Source organism: Salvelinus fontinalis, chromosome 1 (genome assembly GCF_029448725.1).
Source record: "Salvelinus fontinalis isolate EN_2023a chromosome 1, ASM2944872v1, whole genome shotgun sequence".
NCBI classification, from domain to species: domain Eukaryota; kingdom Metazoa; phylum Chordata; class Actinopteri; order Salmoniformes; family Salmonidae; genus Salvelinus; species Salvelinus fontinalis.
The window spans coordinates 78,434,463-78,452,894 of record NC_074665.1 but is presented as its reverse complement, the minus strand read 5'-3'; the positions used below and the strand labels follow the sequence as shown (position 1 = coordinate 78,452,894).

Below are 18,432 nucleotides of genomic sequence, written 5' to 3'. Positions count from 1 at the left end.
TTGTTGGTTAGTTTGGTTGGTTCTTGGTTAGTTAGGTTGGCTTTGTGCATGCTACCTGTGCTGTGAAAAATGTCTGTCCTTTTTTGTATTTGGTGGTGAGCTAACATAAATATACGTGCTGTTTCCGCTGTAAAACATTTTAAGAATCGGACATGTAGGCTGGATTCACAAGATGTGTACCTTTCATTGGCTATATTGGACTTGTTAATGTGTGAAAGTTAAATATTTAAAAAGTATATATTTTGAATTTCGCACCCTTCACTTGAGTTGGCTGCTGTCATATTGTGGGCGGCCTCGGGCTTGCAGCCAGAAGAAGTTTTAATGGCTTTGATAAGAGAAAACTGAGGATGGATCATCAAACTTGTAGTTACTCCACAATACTAACATAACTGACAGAGTGAAATGAAGAAAGCAGAAGCCTGTACAGAATATAATCATTCCAAAACAAGCATCCTGTTAACAACAAGGCAATAAAGTAAAACTGCAAAGAATGTGGCATAGCAATTCACCTTTTGTCCTGAATAAAATATGTTTTGTTTGGGGCAAATCCAATACAACACATTACTGAATACCACTCTCCATATTTTCAAGCATAGTGGTGGCTGCATCATGTTATGGGTATACTTGTAATCATTAGGACTGGGGAGTTTTCCAGGATAAAATCTTTTAGGGAACGGAGCTAAGCACAGGCAAAATTCTACAGGAAGACCTGGTTCGGTCTGCTTTCCACTAGACACTGGGAGATTAATTCACCTTTCAGCAGGACAATAATCTAAAACACAAGGCCAACTCTACACTGGAGAAGCTTACCAAGAAGACAGTGAATGTTCCTGAGTGGCAGAGTTACAGTTCTGACTGAAATCTACTTGAAAATCTATGGCAAGACCTGAAAATGGTTGTCTAGCTGTCACGCCCTAATCTGTTTCACCTGTCTTTGTGCTTGTCTTCACCCCCCTCCAGGTGTCGCCCATCTTCCCCTGTGTACTTATACCTGTGTTTTCTGTTTGCCTGTTGCCAGTTCATCTTGTTTGTCAAGCTCATCAGCATTTGTTTGTAAGCTCCTGGTTTTTCCTTGCCTCTCTTTTTCTCGCCCTCCTGGTTTTGACCGTTTTCTGTCCTGACCCTGAACCGCCCGCCTGACCACTCTGCCTGCCCCTAAGCCTGCCTGCCGTCCTGTACAGTGGCTTTGCGAAAGTGTTCACCCCACTTGGCATTTTTCCAATTTTGTTTGCCTTACTAACTGGAATTAAAATAGATTTTTGTGGGGTTTGAATCATTTGATTTACACAACATACCTACCACTTTGAAGATGCAAAATAAATATTTTTGTGAAACATACAAGAAATAAGACAAAACAAAGAATTGGGATTTTTGCCCATTCTTCAAGGCAAAACTGCTCCAGCTCCTTCAAGTTGGATGGGTTTCGCTTGTGTACAGCAATCTTTAAGTCATACCACAGATTCTCAATTGGATTGTGGTCTGGGCTTTGACTAGGCCATTCCAAGACATTTAAATGTTCCCCCTTAAACCCCTCAAGTGTTGCTTTAGCAGTATGCTTAGGGTCATTGTCCTGCTGGAAGGTGAACCTCCGTCCCAGTCTGAAATCTGTGGAAGACTGAAACAGGTTTCCCTCAAGAATTTCCCTGTATTTAGCACCATCCATCATTCCTTCAATTCTGACCAGTATCCCAGTCCTTGCCAATGAAAAACATCCCCACAGCATGATGCTGCCACCACCATGCTTCACTGTGGGGATGGTTTTCTTGGGATGATGAGAGGTGTTGGGTTTGCGCCAGACATTGCATTTTCCTTGATGGCTAAAAAGCTCAATTTTAGTCCCATCTGACCAGAGTACCTTCTTCCATATGTTTGGGGAGTCTCCCACATGCCTTTTGGCGAAGACGAAACATGTTTGCTTTTTTTTTTCTTTAAACAATGGCTTTTTTTCTGGCCACACTTCCGTAAAGCCCAGGTCTGACCCTCCTGTCTCAGCCTCCAGTATTTATGCTACAGTAGTTTATGTGTCGGGGGGCTAGGGTCAGTCTGTAATATCTGGAGTACTTCTCCTGTCTTTTCCGGTGTCCTGTGTGAATTTAAGTATGCTCTCTCTAACTCTCTCTTTCTCTCTTTATTTCTCTCTCTCGTAGGACCTGAGCCCTAGGATTATGCCTCAGGACTACCTGGCATGATGACTCCTTGCTGTCCCCAGTCCTCCTGGCCGTGCTGCTGTTACAGTTTCAACTGTTCTGCCTGTGGCTATGGAACCCTGACCTGTTCACCGGACGTGCTACCTGTCCCAGACCTGCTGTTTTCAACTCTCTAGAGACAGCAGGAGCGGTAGAGATACTCCTAATGATCAGTTATGAAAAGCAAACTGACATTTACACCTGAGGTGCTGACTTGTTGCACCCTCGACAACTACTGTGATTATTATTATTTGACCATGCTGGTCATTTATGAACATTTGAACATCTTGGCCATGTTCTGTTATAATCTCCACCCAGCACAGCCAGAAGAGGAATGGCCACCCCTCATAGCCTGGTTCCTCTCTAGGTTTCTTCCTACGTTTTGGCCTTTCTAGGGAGTTTTTCCTAGCCACCGTGCTTCTACACCTGCATTGCTTGCTGTTTGGGGTTTTAGGCTGGGTTTCTGTACAGCACTTTGAGATATCAGCTGATGTAAGGGCTATATAAATACATTTGATTTGATTTGGTCTGTGGAGTGTACAGCTTAAAGTGGTCCTATGGACAGATACTCCAATCTCCGCTTTGCAGCTCCTTCAGGGTTTGGTCTCTTTGTTGCCTCTCTGATTAATGCCCTCCTTGCCTGGTCCGTGAGTTTTGGTGGGCGGCCGTCTCTTGGCAAGTTTGTTGTGGGTGCCATATTCTTTCCATTTGTTAAAAATGGATTTAATGGTGCTCCTTGGGATGTTCAAAGTATCTGATATTTTTTTATAACCCAACCCTGATCTGTTCTTCTCCACAACTTTGTCCCTGACCTGTTTGGAGATCTCCTTGGTCTTCGTGGTGCCGCTTGCTTGGTGGTGCCCCTTGCTTAGTGGTGTTGCAGACTCTGGGGCCTTTCAGAACAGGTGTATATATATACTGAGATCTAAGTGACAGATCATGTGCCACTTAGATTGCACACAGGTGGACTTTATTTAACTAATTATGTGACTCTGAAGGTAACTGGTTGCACCAGATCTTATTTAGTGGCTTCATAGCAAATGGGGTGAATACATATGCATGCACCACTTTTCTGTTTTACATTTTTTATACGTTTTTGAAACAAGTAATTTTTTTCATTTCACTTCACCAATTTGGACTATTTTGTGTATGTCCATTGCATGAAGTCCAAATAAAAACACATTTAAATAACAGGTCGTAATGCAACAAAATAGGAATATGCCAAGGTTGATGAATACTTTTGCAAGGCCCTGTGCCTTTGCCTCTGTTGCTGTAATAAATATTGTTACTTCAACACGGTCTGCATCTGGGTCTTACCTTATCCTGAAACTAGCAATGATCAACAACCAATTTGACAGAGGTTGAATAATTTTTAAAAGAACGATGGGCAAATGTTGCATAATCCAAGTGTGGAAATCTCTTCGTGACTTACCCAGAAAGACTCACAGCTGTAATTACTGTTATTTCAATACCTTTGCTAAAAATTTGAAACACTTGATGGAAAGTATTCAGACCCCTTCACTTTTTCCACATTTTGTTACGTCACAGCCTTATTCTAAAATGGGTTAAATTATTAGTTTTACTCATCAATCTACACACAATACCCCATACTGACAAAGCAAAAACAGGGTTTTAGAAATGTATGTATATTTATTACAAATAAAAAACTGAAATACCTTATTTACATAAGTATTCAGACACTTTTCTATGAGACTTGAAATTGCACTCAGGTGCATCCTGTTTCAATTGATCATCCTTGACATGTTTCTACATCTTGATTGGAGTCCGCCTGTGGTAAATTCAATTGATTGGACATGATTTGGAAAGGCCCACACCTGTCTATATAAGGTCCCACAGTTGACAATGCATGTCAGAGCAAATTGATTGGACATGTAAGGTTCCCCTATAATTTAGGTTACAATATTTACCTCACATGAATGAAAGCCTGGTATTTAATGCTTTCGGTGATTAGGAAAATGTTAAGAAATTAAAATGACACAGTTAATAAATGTTTTTAAAAAGCAACGTCAAAAGTGATACAAAGGTGGAGTATAGGCTTAGTTTCTCAGAGAAATAAATTAATTTGATGGTCACTACCCAGATAGTTTAAGTCCAAGTAAACAAGTATCTGTTGTTTTGAAGATCATAGTACATATATAATATGTGTGGTGACTTGTGGTGGAGAAATGTGAGCAACACTCAGCAGAGCTTAGCCAATAAGAGGAGAGTGAGGGATTTCAACGCTTCACTGGACAAATGGACAGAGTGCAGCAACATTTTTCTCAAAACAGAATATCAACTAGACCGGTAGTAGAGTATGTCATTTCAAGATGAGATTCTGTAATATGAAAGACAGCTAGCTCAAGGCTATTCTATAGGACCTATAGGACCTATGAAAGCAGTTAAGTAAGAATGTATTGTTATGATGTCAGGCCCATGGGCCCCAGGTCTACATGTCCTATAGTACAGTACATCCCCTAATTATCAGTGAAAAAGAGCAGCCTCAAGGTACATGGTACTATAAGGAGTAATGATCTAATGGTAATGAGAATGGTGTGAGATATGTTAAGTTAGACATATTATTAAAGTGACTAAGATACAGTAGAATATAGTACATACGAGTAATGCCAGATATGTAAACATTATTAAAGTGACTAGTGCCAGCCAGGAGGGAGGTGAGGAGCAGTTAGGGAGGGGGGCAAGAGCTTTGGAGGTCCAAGCCCTGGCAGGTAAGTTTCAGTCAAACATGCTCTGGAAGACAGCCAAAGATGACATATCTGGCAAGAGCCAGAACAGAGTGAGGGAGGTGGGTAAGGATGCATCCCAAATGGCACCCTATTACTTATTTAGTGCACTACTTTTGACCAGGGCCCTCAGTTCAAAAGTAGTGCACTATATAGGGAATAGGGTGCCATTTGGGACAGATTCTGAGGGATGTAGAAGGCTCTGCTCTGTTCAGCACCACAGACTACTGGTCCAAATCACAGAAACCTGGAGAAACCAAAACCGACAACAAGCTGTGCTGCATGCAGATGTAGTCCAAACTGAGATGCTGCCAGAGTGATCAGTCACTCAGACCTGCAGCAATCTCACTCATCTGTACAACTTTGATTACCATTTAGTTTGCCTCTGATATGGCCAGTGAAAGGGTGTCGATATTTGACCAATGATTCAATCACTGATTAGAGATTAAGGAAGTTGAGAGAAAGCTGGATAGTGTGTGAGGTACTCTGCTCCAACACTCCCTGTATGCACAAGAGCTAGAGGAGAGCTTCAATGACATGGACGCGCCATGTTGTTTTTAATTCTCAACACCCTTAATCTCCTAATTTCTAATAAATAACACTATAAAAGTTATCTTGAGGGTTATAAAACATTCACAACTTTAAAGCACTCTAGCTCATCCAAATAGACTGTCATACTAGTCTGTTCAGGTCCGGCGTTATTTTACAGTCAATGTTTCATTTATGACTGAATTAATCTGGAACAAATGATGGTGGGTCTATGAACCTCCTTCCCTTATTCTCATTCGCCGTTATGGAGTCGGTCGTCCACTGTGTGACCAAACCATGATTCATTATGGAGCCGTCCCCAGAATTACTCATTACCTCTCATCCAGAACTCCCCCTGCTGTCTCCCAGCCCGGACCCACCCCACCTGTAGGCTTACAGCCTGGAAAGGGATATATATATATGTGCGTGTGCGTGTGTGTGCGTGCGTGCGTACGTATACACAGTACTGGTCAAAAGTTTGGACACCTACTAATTCAAGGGTTTTTCTTTATTTTGACTATTTTCTACATTGTAGAATAATAGTGAAGACAACAAAATTATGAAATAACACACATGAAATCATGTCGTAACCAAAAAAGTATTTTAAAAAATCCCAATCTATTTTAGATTGTAGATTGTTCGAAGTAGCCACCCTTTGCCTTGTTGATATATTTGCACACTCTGGTACTGTGTATGTATACAGTGCATTCGGAAAGTATTCAGACCCTTTGTACTTTTCTACATTTTGTTACGTTAGAGAAATACCTTATTTACATAAGTATTCAGACACTTTGCTATGAGACCCGAAATTGAGCTCAGGTGCATCTTGTTTCCATTGATCATCCTTGAGATATTTCTACAAATTGATTGAACATGATTTGAAAAGGCACACACCTGTCTATATAAGGTCCCACAGTTGACAATGCATGTCAGAGCAAAAACCAAGCCAGGAATTTTCTGTAGAGCTCGGAGACAGGATTGTGTCGAAGCACAGATCTGGGGAAGGGTACCAAAAAATGTCTGCAGCGTTGAAGGGCCCCAAGAACACAGTGGCCTCCATTATTCTTAAATGGAAGAAGTTTGGAACCACCAAGACATTTCCTAGAGCTAACCGCCCGGCCAAACTGAGCAATCGGGGGAGAAGGGCCTTGGTCAGGGAGGTGACCAAGAACCCGATGGTCATTCTGACAGAGCTCCAGAGTTCCACTGTGGAGAAAGAAGAACCTTCCAGAAGGACAACCATCTCTGCAGCACTCCACCAATCAGGCCTTTTTGGTAGAGTGGCGAAACGGAAGCCACTCCTCAGTATAAGGCACATGACAGCCCGCTTGGAGTTTGCCAAGGCACCTAAAGGACTTTCAGACCATGAGAAACAAGATTCTCTGGTCTGATGAATCCAAGATTGAACTCTTTGGCCTGAGTGCCAAGCGTGTCGTCTGGGGGAAACCTGGAATCATCCCTACGGTGAAGCATGGTGGTGGTAGCATCATGCTGTGGGAATGTTTTTCAGCGGCAGGGACTGGGAGACTAGTCAGGATCGAGGGAAAGATGAACGAAGCAAAGTACAGAGAGATCCTTGATCAAAACCTGCTCCATAGCGCCAAGCTTGTAGCGTCATACCCAAGAAGACTTGAGGCTGTAATCGCTGCCAAAGGTGCTTCAACAAAATACTGAGTAAAGGGTCTGAATACTTATGTAAATGTTTTCGAATGCACTGTATATGTATGTTACAGGAGGCTGTGAGACTAGGAACTCTTTCATGCATGCTTTATAGGAAGGACCCCCTAGCTACCATCACAGACTCCAGGTCACTGCTTATGAATTAGATAGTGTTATTGATATAGTGCATATTGTATATTGGATCATCTTTAATTTTATGGGCAAAATTCTATTGAACATGCTGATGGTATTACCACAGTAGTTTGGACATGCACTAAATCTCCATTAGACTCCTAAACAGCTAAATGCTGCCAGTTTTCACAATAAGACGTGTTGGTGATGGGCAGCTGATCTGAATATGGCCCATAGTCAAAGGCTGCGTTTACACAGGAACCCCAATTCTGATCATTTGCGCAATTATTGGCAAAAGAGCTGATCTCATTGGTCAGAAGAACAATTAGTAGGGCTGTGACCATACCAGCAGTGTTTTTGCCATGGCAAAAATGAGAACACGAAATAGACCTGACTCCTGAAGAAGTTAAATCCGCTTCATGTTTTGTTTCCTTGCCACGATACTAACGAGTATTGCAATACTGGTATCATCACGGCCCTACCAATAAGTGGTAACTGGTCAGAATTTTCAAATTTTATTAGACTTGAAAAGATGTGGCCACCAAGCCCATTGTTTCCAGGGTAGACAGTGCCACCCATGTTTCACAGTGAGAATTATACCACTCCATTCATGATGGGTTAGTGACCTCTTCTGTTAGTTATCTAGAACTGCATGGCACAGGTATGTCTTAGAAAGGGTGAACCTGAAATGGAGGATGAACAGAATGAAAGGAATTATTTGATGAAAATTATAGATTTTTCTCAGCAGGCAACAATTGTTGTGTCTTGCTGGAATAACAACAGACCGTTTTGGTTAATTAATGAAAAGGCAATTAAAGGCACCCCTGGCCTGCATCCAATCCAACACAAACTTATTTGATATGGTAAATACTAAGAAAATCTAGAATAACAATGAGGGGCTAGACATTCTCATCAATATCAGAAATGTTTTTATAGTTTGCTATTTAGAGGATTGTGTTGTGATTGTGAATTTCATTGACAAACCTGGCATTATTCTGCATCCCAAAAGAACGACGAACAGAGAGAGAGGGGGGATCCAGAAGTATTCAGACACCTTCACTTTTTTCACATTTTGTTACGTTACAACCTTATTCTAAAATTGATTAAATTACTTTTTCCCCTCATCAATCTACACACAATAGCCCACAAAGACAAGATGAAAACTGTTTTTTAGAAATGTTTTCAAATGTATATAAAACAGAAACGGCACACACCCGTCTATATAAGGTTCCACAGTTGACAGTGCATGTCAGAGCAAAAACCAATCCATGAAGTCCAAGGAATTGTCCGTAGAGCTCCTTGACAGGATTGTGTCGAGGCACATATCTGGGGAAGGATACCAAAAAATGTCTGCAGCATTGAAGATCGCCAGAACACGGTGGCCTCAAACATTCTTAAATGGAAAAGAAGTATGGAACCAGCAAGACTCTTCCTAGAGCTGGCTGCCCATCCAAACTGAGCAATCGGGGGAGAAGGGCCTTGGTCAGGGGGGTGACCAAGAACTCGATGGGCACTCTGACAGAGCTCCAGATTTCATCTGTGGAGATGGGAGAACGTTCCAGAAGGACAACCATCTCTGCAGCACTCCACCAATCAGGCCTTTATGGTAGAGTGGCCAGACGGAAACCACTCTTCAGGAAAAAGGCACATGACAGCCCGCTTGGAGTTTGCCAAAAGGCACATGAAGACTCTCAGACCATAAGAAAGAAGATTCTCTGGTCTGATGAAACCAAGATTGAACTCTTTGGCCTGAATGCCAAGTGTCACGTCTGGAGGAAACCAGGCACCGCTCATCACCTGGCCAAAACCATCCTTACGGTAAAGCATGGTGGTGGTAGCTCCATCTTGTGGGGATGTTTTTCAGGGGCAGGGACTGGGAGACTAGTCAAGATGGAGGAAAAGATGAACAGAGCAAAGTACAGAAGAATTCTTGATGAAAAGGTTCACCTTCCAACAGGACAACAACCCTAAGCACACAGCCAGGACAATGAAAGAGTGGCTTCGGGACAAGTCTCAATGTCCTTGAGTGGCCCATCCAGAGCCCGGACATGAACACGATCAAACATCTCTGGAGAGAATTGAAAATAGCAGTGCACCGACGCTCCCCATCCAACCTGACAGAGCTTGGCAAGATCTGTAGAGGAATTGGAGAAACTCCCCAATTCCCAAATTCCCCAATCCCCAAGCTTGTAGCGTCATACCCCAAGAGGACTCAAGGCTGTAATTGCTGCCAAAGGTGCTTCAACAAAGTACTGAGTAAAGAGTCTGAATACTTAAGTAAATGCAATATTTCATTTTAATTTTTAATACATTTGCAAAAATGTCTAAAAAACTGTTTTTCTTTTTCATTATGGGGTGTTGTGTGTAGATTGATGAGGGGGGAAAAGCTATTTCATCAATTTTAGAATAAGGCTGTAACGTAACAAAATGTGGAAAAAGTTCAGTGGTCTGAATACTTTCAGAATCTACTGTATCAGTGTACTAGCCTATGTGTTAATGAAGTAGTATTGAAAGTATGCGTCCCAAAGGGCAACCTATTCCCTTTATAATGCCCATGGGCACTGGTCTACAGTAGTGCACTATGAAGGGAATGGGGTGCCATTTGGGATGCACATACTTTCTTTATTAATGAATGCAGATAGCAGAGTGTATGACTCCGCAGAGACACCCTGAGCTGTCAGTCAAACTCACACCATTAAAGAGAACACTCCAACCCACACAGAGACAGAAGATGTAAATTATTGACAGAGGGGGGTATATCATACAGTGCCGCTCTGTAACTGGTAGGGCTTATTAATATACAGTGCCTTCCAAATAAGTGAAGTGAAATGAAAAAAATGACTTGTTTAAAAAAAAAAATACTGAAAAGTGGTGCGTTCATATATATTTCCACCTTTGCTATGAAGCCCCTAAATAAGATCAGGTTCAACCAATGACCTTCAGAAGTCACATAATTAGTTGAAAATAAAGTCCACCTGTGTGCAATATAAGTGTTACATGATCTGTCACATGATCTCAGTATATGTATACACCAGTTCTGAAAGGCCCCAGAGTCTGCAACGCCACCACCAAGCACGCAGCACCATGAAGACCAAGGAGCTCTCCAAACATGTCAGAGACAACGTTGTGGAGAAGTTCAGATCAGGGTTGGGTTATAAAAAATATCAAAAACTTTGAACATCCCACGGAGCACCATGAATCCATTATAAAAAAAAAATTAAGAATATGGCACCATAACAAACCTGCCAAGAGAGGGCCGCCCAGCAAAACTCACGGACCAGGCAAGGAGGGCATTAATCAGAGGCAACAAAGAGACCAAAGATAACCCTGAAGGAGCTGCAAAGCTCCACAGCGGAGATTGGAGTATGCGTCCATAGGACCACTTTAAGCAGTTTATGATTGGGCTATAGACTGTATCACCCTCTGGTTGCTAAACTAAAACTTCTGATTAATTTCACCATCATCTCAAACTAGGAAGATAGTGAGAGAAAAATGAGATATTTTCCAATAGCCATATGGAGTGTCTACCGTTGAATGAAGCTAACCGAAGGATGATGCATTTTTGCTGCAAACCAGTGAATTATCTGTTTTGACACTTGAAATAATAGAAAGATAAAAGATAATTGCACTCTTAAATCATTCAAATGATTAGTGTATTCAACGTAGTCAAGCATGGCAAGAATTTCAAAATGTAATATGCAATAAACGTCCTGCATTTGTGCTATAGGCTTACTATATTTATTTATTTAACCTTTATTTAACCAGGTAGGCCAGTTGAGAACAAGTTCTCATTTACAACTGTGACCTGGCCAAGATAAAGCAAAGCAGTGTGACAAAAACAACAACACAGAGTTACACATAAACAAACGTACAGTCAATAACACAAGAAAATAAATAAAGATCTATGTACAGTGTGTGCAAATGTAGAAGAGTAGGGAGGTAGGCAATACATAGGGCATAGAGGCAAAAGAATTACAATTTAGCATTAATACTGGAGTGATATATGTGCAGATGATGATGTGCTAGTAGAGATACTGGGGTGCAAAAAAGCAAGAGGGTAAGTAATAATATGTGGATGAGGTAGTCGGGTGTGCTATTTACAGATGGGATGTGTACAGGTGCAGTGATCGGTAAGCTGCTTTAACAGCTGATGCTTAAAGTTAGAGAGGGAGATATAAGTCTCCAGCTTCAGTGATTTTTGCAATTCGTTCCAGTCATTGGCAGCAGAGAACTGGAAGGAAAGGCTTTGGCTTTGGGGATGACCAGTGAAATATACCTGCTGGAGCACGTGCTACGGGTGGGTGTTGTTATGGTGACCAGTGAGCTGAGATAAGACGGGGCTTTACCTAGCAAAGACTTATAGATGATGTGGGTCTGACGACGAATATGTAGCGAGGGCCATCTGACGAGAGCATACAGGTCGCAGTGGTGGGTGGTATATGGGGCTTTGGTGACAAAACGGATGGCACTGTGATAGACTGAATCCAGTTTGCTGAGTAGAGTGTTGGAGGCTATTTTGTAAATGACATCGCCGAAGACGAGGATCGGAAGGATAGTCAGTTTTACGAGAGTATGTTTGACAGCGTGAGTGAAGAAGGCTTTGTTGCGAAATAGGAAGCCGATTCTAGATTTAACTTTGGATTGGAGATGCTTAATATGAGTCTGGAAGGAGAGTTTACAGTCTAGCCAGACACCTAGGTATTTGTAGTTGTCCACATATTCTAAGTCAGAACCGTCCAGAGTAGTGATGCTAGTCGGGCGGGTAGGTGCAGGCAGCGATCGGTTGAAGAGCATGCATTTAGTTTTACTTGCATTTAAGAGCAGTTGGAGGCCACGGAAGGAGTGTTGTTTGGCATTGAAGCTCGTTTGGAGGTTTGTTAACACGGTATCCAAAGAAGGCCAAATGTATACAGAATGGTGTCGTCTGCGTAGAGGTGGATCAAGGAATCACCCGCAGCAAAAGCGACATCATTGAGAAATACAGAGAAGAGAGTTGACCCAAGAATTTAACCCTGTGGTACCCCCATAGAGACTGCCAGAGGTCCGGACAACAGGCCCTTCCGATTTGACACACTGAAGTCTATCTGAGAAGTAGTTGGTGAACCAGGCGAGGCAGTCATATGAGAAACCAAGGCTGTTGAGTCTGCCGATAAGAATACGGTGATTGGCCAAGTCGAAAGCCTTGGCCAGGTCGATGAAGACGGCTGCACAGTACTGTCTTTTATCCATGGCGGTTATGATATCGTTTAGGACCTTGAGCGTGGCTGAAGTGCACCCGTGACCAACTCAGAAACCGGATTGCACAGCGGAGAAGGTACGGTGGGATTCGAAATGGTCAGTGATCTGTTTATTAACTTGGCTTCCGAAGACTTTGGAAAGGCAGGGCAGGGTGGATATAGGTCTGTAACAGTTTGGGTCTAGAGTGTCACCCCCTTTGAAGAGGGGGATGACCGCGGCAGCTTTCCAATCTTTAGGAATCTCGGACGATACGAAAGAGTTGTTGAACAGACTAGTAATAGAGGTTGCAACAATGGCATCGGCTCATTTTACAAAGAGAGGGTCCAGATTGTCTAGCCCAGCTGATTTGTACAGGTCCAGGTTTTGCAGCTCTTTCAGAACATCTGCTATCTGGATTTGGGTGAAGGAGAAGCTGGGGAGGCTTTGGCAAGTAGCTGCGGTGGGTGCTGAGCTGCTGGCAGGGGTTGGGGTAGCCAGGAGGAAATCATGGCCAGCCACATAGAGAAATGCTTATTGAAATTCTTGATTATCGTGGATTTATCGGTGGTGACAGTGTTTCCTAGCCTCAGTGCAGTGGGCAGCTGGGAGGAGGTGCTCTTATTCTCCATGGACTTTGCCCATGTTTTTGGATTTAGGGTTGTACCTGGTGGGATCCTTGATAATTAGTGTGAGATTGAGGGTATCTAGCATAGAATAGACTGTAGGACGGCCGGGGTGTTAAGCATATCCCAGTTTAGGTCACCTAGCAGAACGAACTCTGAAGTTAGATGGGGGGCAATCAATTCACATATAGTGTCCAGGGCACAGCTGGGAGCTGAGGGGGGGGGGGGGGTGGGGGGTATATAACAGGAGACAAAAGTGAGAGACTTATTTCTGGAGAGATACATTTTTTAAATTAGAAGCTCGAACTGTTTGGGCATAGACCTGCAAAGTATGACAGAACTTTGCATGCTCTCTCTGCAATAGATTGCAACTCCTCCCCCTTTGGCAGTTCTATCTTGACGGAAAATGTTGTAGTTGGGGATGGAAATCTCAGAATATTTGGTGGCCTTCCTAAACTAGGATTCAGACACGGCAAGGACATCAGGGTTGGCGGAGTGTGCTAAAGCAGTGAGTAAAACAAACTTAGCAGGTACCCGTGCCATCTCCTCATTGGTTATACCCACGTGGGTGATAGAAAGACGAACTGTTTTGCCGGTAGTCATGGTAATACTATGAAAGTTTAGATGCGATCACCATATTTTAAACGATTAAAAAGCCTGGAAGGAGGAGAGATGACTAGAAACGATTCGGTTGGCCATTTTATGTGTGGATTAATTGTCGGAGTAGGGATCCTTGTGCATTTCAGGTAAAATAACAACTCAATGTTTATATCCCAGGACAAATTAGCTAGCAACAGCAAGCTAGCTAAATAGGACAAATTAACGTTAGCTAGCAAGTGCAAGCTAACTAGCTAAATTCCCATACATTTTAATGCTTTTCGACCTGTCCCCAAATTAATGTCATTGGTTCAGAGTTTGTTTTGATATTTTAACCTGCGTGTCATGATCGCGTTGGTGTGGGGGGGGGAAATAGATTTATCCAAGCTAAAAGCGGCTGGTGTCTGAGCTAAAGGTAAAGGCAGCTAGCAGTGGTTAACAATGACTAAATAGAAGAAAAAAATATATGACTAAATAGCTAGTAGCTAATCAGCTGGTTAGCATCTGATGTAGGTTCTAGCTATAAGGTCTAAAAAATAGCAGATCCGTATCACATTGGGTGAGACTGGTTGCCGAAAGGTATATTTAATTTTAAAATGGAAAAAGAGATTGAAATATATACAAAAAAAAGACGAAAAAACTAAATGTACACGGGACAACGACAAACACGTCTGCACTGCTACGCCATGTTGGATCAGGAGTTTGCAAATTGGTTATTGTTTCTGGGAAAATAAAAAGTACATGTTTAAGTAAGGATAAATGAGTGAAGAGAAAGTCGTTCGTCTTACATTTGTCCTCCGTGGTATGCCGTAGCTTGAACTATAAATTTTACGTCAGCGGAAGTTCCGTCCTCTTCGTCCCCTCGCTTGCAGGCTGTGTAAGTTGTATGTTTTTTTCCATACAGTCAATATCACATTTATAATCATCCTCCATCCTTCATTTAACTGCATAATATGCCACCAAAATTATTAAAGAATGACCTTACAAAATTTTAACCATATAATAAACCTAGTATTAGTTTTGCTTTGCTTGTTCTACTGAAATTATCTGCATTCTGACCCTTACCTTTCTACGGTCTTTCAGGCTTCAGTCCGCTGACACGGCAAGATGGTGAGGACCATTTTCTTAGAATTTTAATTACATGGCTAACTGTTCATGGCAGACTGTTGTTTAGTAAGCTTACTGTTAGCTATTTCGTTGCGACCGTTGCTATCTGTTTGCCTGGTTGACACCTGTGTAACTAGTTAGCCAGCATTATCTAGCCGAGTAGGCTACTAGTTAGTACAGGCCAATTCCGGTGCGACCTAGTAAAGTTGCCGTGGTTGGCTACCGCCAGTACACGACTTGCTAGCTAACTTAAACTGATGTTGTGTAGCTATTTCGTTAGTAACTGAAATGCCAACGAGTCGAGTAGTGATAGTTACAGTGAAAGGCAGCTACAACTGTCATCGTGAGTTGTAACGAGCTAACGTTAGCTAGCCAATGTTAACCTGGCTAACCAGCATGTCTTAGCAAGTTGTCCAACCATCACATGCTGTCTCGTGCTTGTGATGCATTTACACGCTTGCCAGAATAAAGGTGGACCTAGTACTAAGTTCTGATATAACCAGAATCTTTAGTTCCACCGGTCCACTGACAATCCGCAGATTACTTTCATTTAGTTAGCCATCTAGCCAAGAGAGAATAATAACAAGCTATGTCAGCAATGAGACTGTCATGCCATGTTAGCTAAGGTTTTTGCGTTGAGTAACCCCTGTAGTTGTGTGGTTGTTGCAGAACATTGTACATATTATTTACCTGTTGTATTTCAGCCACGAAAAATAGAAGAAATAAAAGATTTCCTGCTTACAGCAAGGAGGAAGGATGCCAAGTGTAAGTATTACATTGTTGCCCACATGCTCTGCTCATCTGACAATTGAATCAGGTATTGTGCACTAGTCAGTACACTCAAAATGTGGAGTTTGTTAACGTTTGTCTTTATCATTTCTGCACCCACATAGGATTTTGTCTGGGAACGCTGACTACGAACCATAGTGTTGAATGTTCAGATTGCTTCTTGTTTATTATCCCACAGCCGTAAAGATCAAGAAGAACAAGGACAATGTCAAGTTCAAGGTGCGTTGCAGCCGGTACCTGTACACCCTCGTCATCACAGACAAGGAGAAGGCAGAGAAGCTGAAACAGTCACTGCCCCCAGGTAAGATGCTCAACTTTCATCACATGGAATGTGGCATGTTGTGGTTGGTAATTGGCACATCTGCTATCCGAGCAGCTAACCGATCGCTGCAGCTGTACATAGTCCATCTGTAAACTACCCACCCAATTTACCTACCTCACCCCCCATACTGCTTTTATTTATTTACTTTTCTGCTCTTTTGCACACCAGTATCTCTTCTTGCACATGATCATCTGATTTATCACTCCAGTGTTAATCTGCTAAATTGTAATTATTCGATTTATTGCCTACCTCATGCCTTTTGCACACATTGTATATAGATTCTCTTTTTTTTCTACCATGTTATTGACTTGTTTATTGTTTACTCCATGTGTAACTCTGTGTTGTCTGTTCACACTGCTATGCTTTATCTTGGCCAGGTCGCAGTTGCAAATGAGAACTTGTTCTCAACTAGCCTACCTGGTTAAATAAAGGTGAAATAAAAAATAAAAAATTGGCACAAGGAGTCTGAAATCTGTTTTATAGGACCATCTCTCAAGACCTTTAATCCTGTAGTCTGGTGACAATGTCCAGTTTATAAAGATGTTATTTTGTCAGTGCAGAGTGGTTACAAATTGAACGTGATGAAGTAATCTTATCTATTACTATGCAAGTTGTCCAAACACCACATGTTTGGTGCATTTGCACACTTGCTAGGAGAGTAAGGATAGACCAAATGCTTAGTTTCAACTTCATCAGAAATTGAGTTCCACCGGTGCATGGATGTATATTCCTTAATGCTTTGAGCTGTCTGGGAATATTGTTGGCCCCCCCCAAAAAAAATATCTGATAGATAAACGCTGCTTGCTTCCATTGCCGCTGACGATTTTAGTGAAACTGACAGCGTTTTAACTATTTTGGAAGAGATGAAAAAGACAATCATATCAGTTAAAAATATAAAATTCCAAGTTTATGCTATAAAAAAAACAACTCTATAAGAGGTTATAAAAATAGGTTATATTTGACTCAACATTCCATGACGTACACTAAGGAATTGTTGGCAGAATAGGTAGTTGCAGTTCAATGCATGATTTAATAGAACTCAACAATACTTTTCTTGGTAGTCCAAAACGTATTGTTCTTAGGTTGTTTATTTATTTATTATTTTCACCTTTATTTAACCAGGTAGGCCAGTTGAAACAAGTTCTCATTTACAACTGCGACCTGGCCAAGATAAAGCAAAGCAGTGCGACACAAACAACACAGTTACACATGGAATAAACAAACGTACAGTCAATAACACAATAGAAAAAGGTACATACAGTGTGTACAAATGGCATGAGGAGGTAAGGCAATAAATAGACCACAGTAGCAAAGTTATTACAATTTAGCAAATTAACACTGGTGTGATAGATGTGCAGATGATGTGGAAATACTGGTGTGCAAAAATGTAAATAAAAATAAAGTAAATAAAAATAAAGTAAATAACTGCTAGCAAACATACAGTCCAGTGCAAAGTGAATGATAGCAGGTCTGGCAAATGTCTTGTTTTCATGAAGGCCTACTGTAGCTCTGATTGGCCATGGCACACTGGTCTGCGTAGACTGTTCCTATTTACTGCAGTATCTATTCATTGTTCAAAAACATTGCTGCTTTCCCATTCTATGTTGCTATAGAATTTTTGCTAATGCCTTAGTATATGTTATTCCCAAACTTTTTGAGAATTTATTAACTTGATCATATCTAAGTGGTCGCTTGTCAGAAAATGTTTTAAAGTGTCGTTCTTCCTGGGGGTGTATATGAACAGATTTGAATACGATTTCATGTCGCTAAAATGTTGCAGTTCCCTTTTTGAAATGTATTTCTACTCTTTCCTGAACCCCCAAGTGTAATATGCTTTTATCCAGAGCAGTTATGGTTAAGTGCCTTGCTCAAGGACATATCAACAGATGTTTCCCAAAATCTGCTCAGCGATTTGAACAAGCGAACTTTCGCTTGTTTTCCTACTGCCAGTAGCAATTCTAATAATGTCAAGTCTATCAAGTTTGTAGCTTGGTCACTCAAAGCATGTTTTGTGAATGAGCATGATTCATGTAATGTAGTTTCTAACCAGCTCATCTCTTTTCAGGTCTGGCTGTGAAGGAGCTCAAGTAGAGGACTATCTTCGTGTACAGTAAATTGTAATAAAAGAGGAAAACCATTTGTCTTTGTCATGCCTGTTATGTTCCACTACAGTAAATTATGTATATTCATGTGTGACATGCTTAGTGGCTCTATTTTGGAAGAAGGCAAAAACGAATGTCTGCCAAATGAAGTGACTGGATTATCTAAGAGCTGGTTTCCCAGACCGATTAAACCTGGTCCTCAGATTTAAGGACTTCCTCCAATGATTTTTTTGTTGTTGTTGTACCTGTCCTATTGCAGTGATATCCCAGGTATAAATACGATGAAGTACACTAAAGGGTAAAACAAATGTTTTGTATTAGTGTTTTTTAGACAACTGCAAACTTTAAGGAGTTGGGCATTCAAGAGTTGGTTTGATTGGAAGTTGTGATGTCATCGGCCTCCCCCTTGCTTGAGGAGCACTAGAG

General features: G+C 41.6%; 1 protein-coding gene across 2 annotated transcripts; it reads left to right on the top strand.

Moving 5' to 3' along the window:
• Positions 1 to 14,482: 14,482 nt before the first annotated feature.
• On the top strand, positions 14,483 to 18,043 carry LOC129862374 (60S ribosomal protein L38). Of its 2 annotated transcripts, none has more exons than XM_055933973.1 (5): positions 14,483 to 14,563; positions 14,770 to 14,796; positions 15,498 to 15,558; positions 15,761 to 15,883; positions 17,970 to 18,043. In XM_055933973.1, exons 2-5 carry the CDS (start codon positions 14,794 to 14,796, stop codon positions 17,993 to 17,995), a joined length of 213 nt encoding a protein of 70 aa, XP_055789948.1. In that variant the 5' UTR covers positions 14,483 to 14,563; positions 14,770 to 14,793; the 3' UTR covers positions 17,996 to 18,043. The 2 variants fall into 2 exon arrangements, with proteins under 2 accessions (XP_055789948.1, XP_055789957.1); XM_055933982.1 differs by having other exon boundaries at positions 14,552 to 14,570.
• Positions 18,044 to 18,432: the final 389 nt, after the last annotated feature.

Excerpts from the sequence above, each read along its gene's own strand:
- LOC129862374 (XM_055933973.1), top strand. Across the intron at positions 15,559-15,760 it reads AAGGAGGAAGGATGCCAAGT|CCGTAAAGATCAAGAAGAAC; the intron begins GTAAGTATTACA and ends ATTATCCCACAG. Across the intron at positions 15,884-17,969 it reads GAAACAGTCACTGCCCCCAG|GTCTGGCTGTGAAGGAGCTC; the intron begins GTAAGATGCTCA and ends ATCTCTTTTCAG.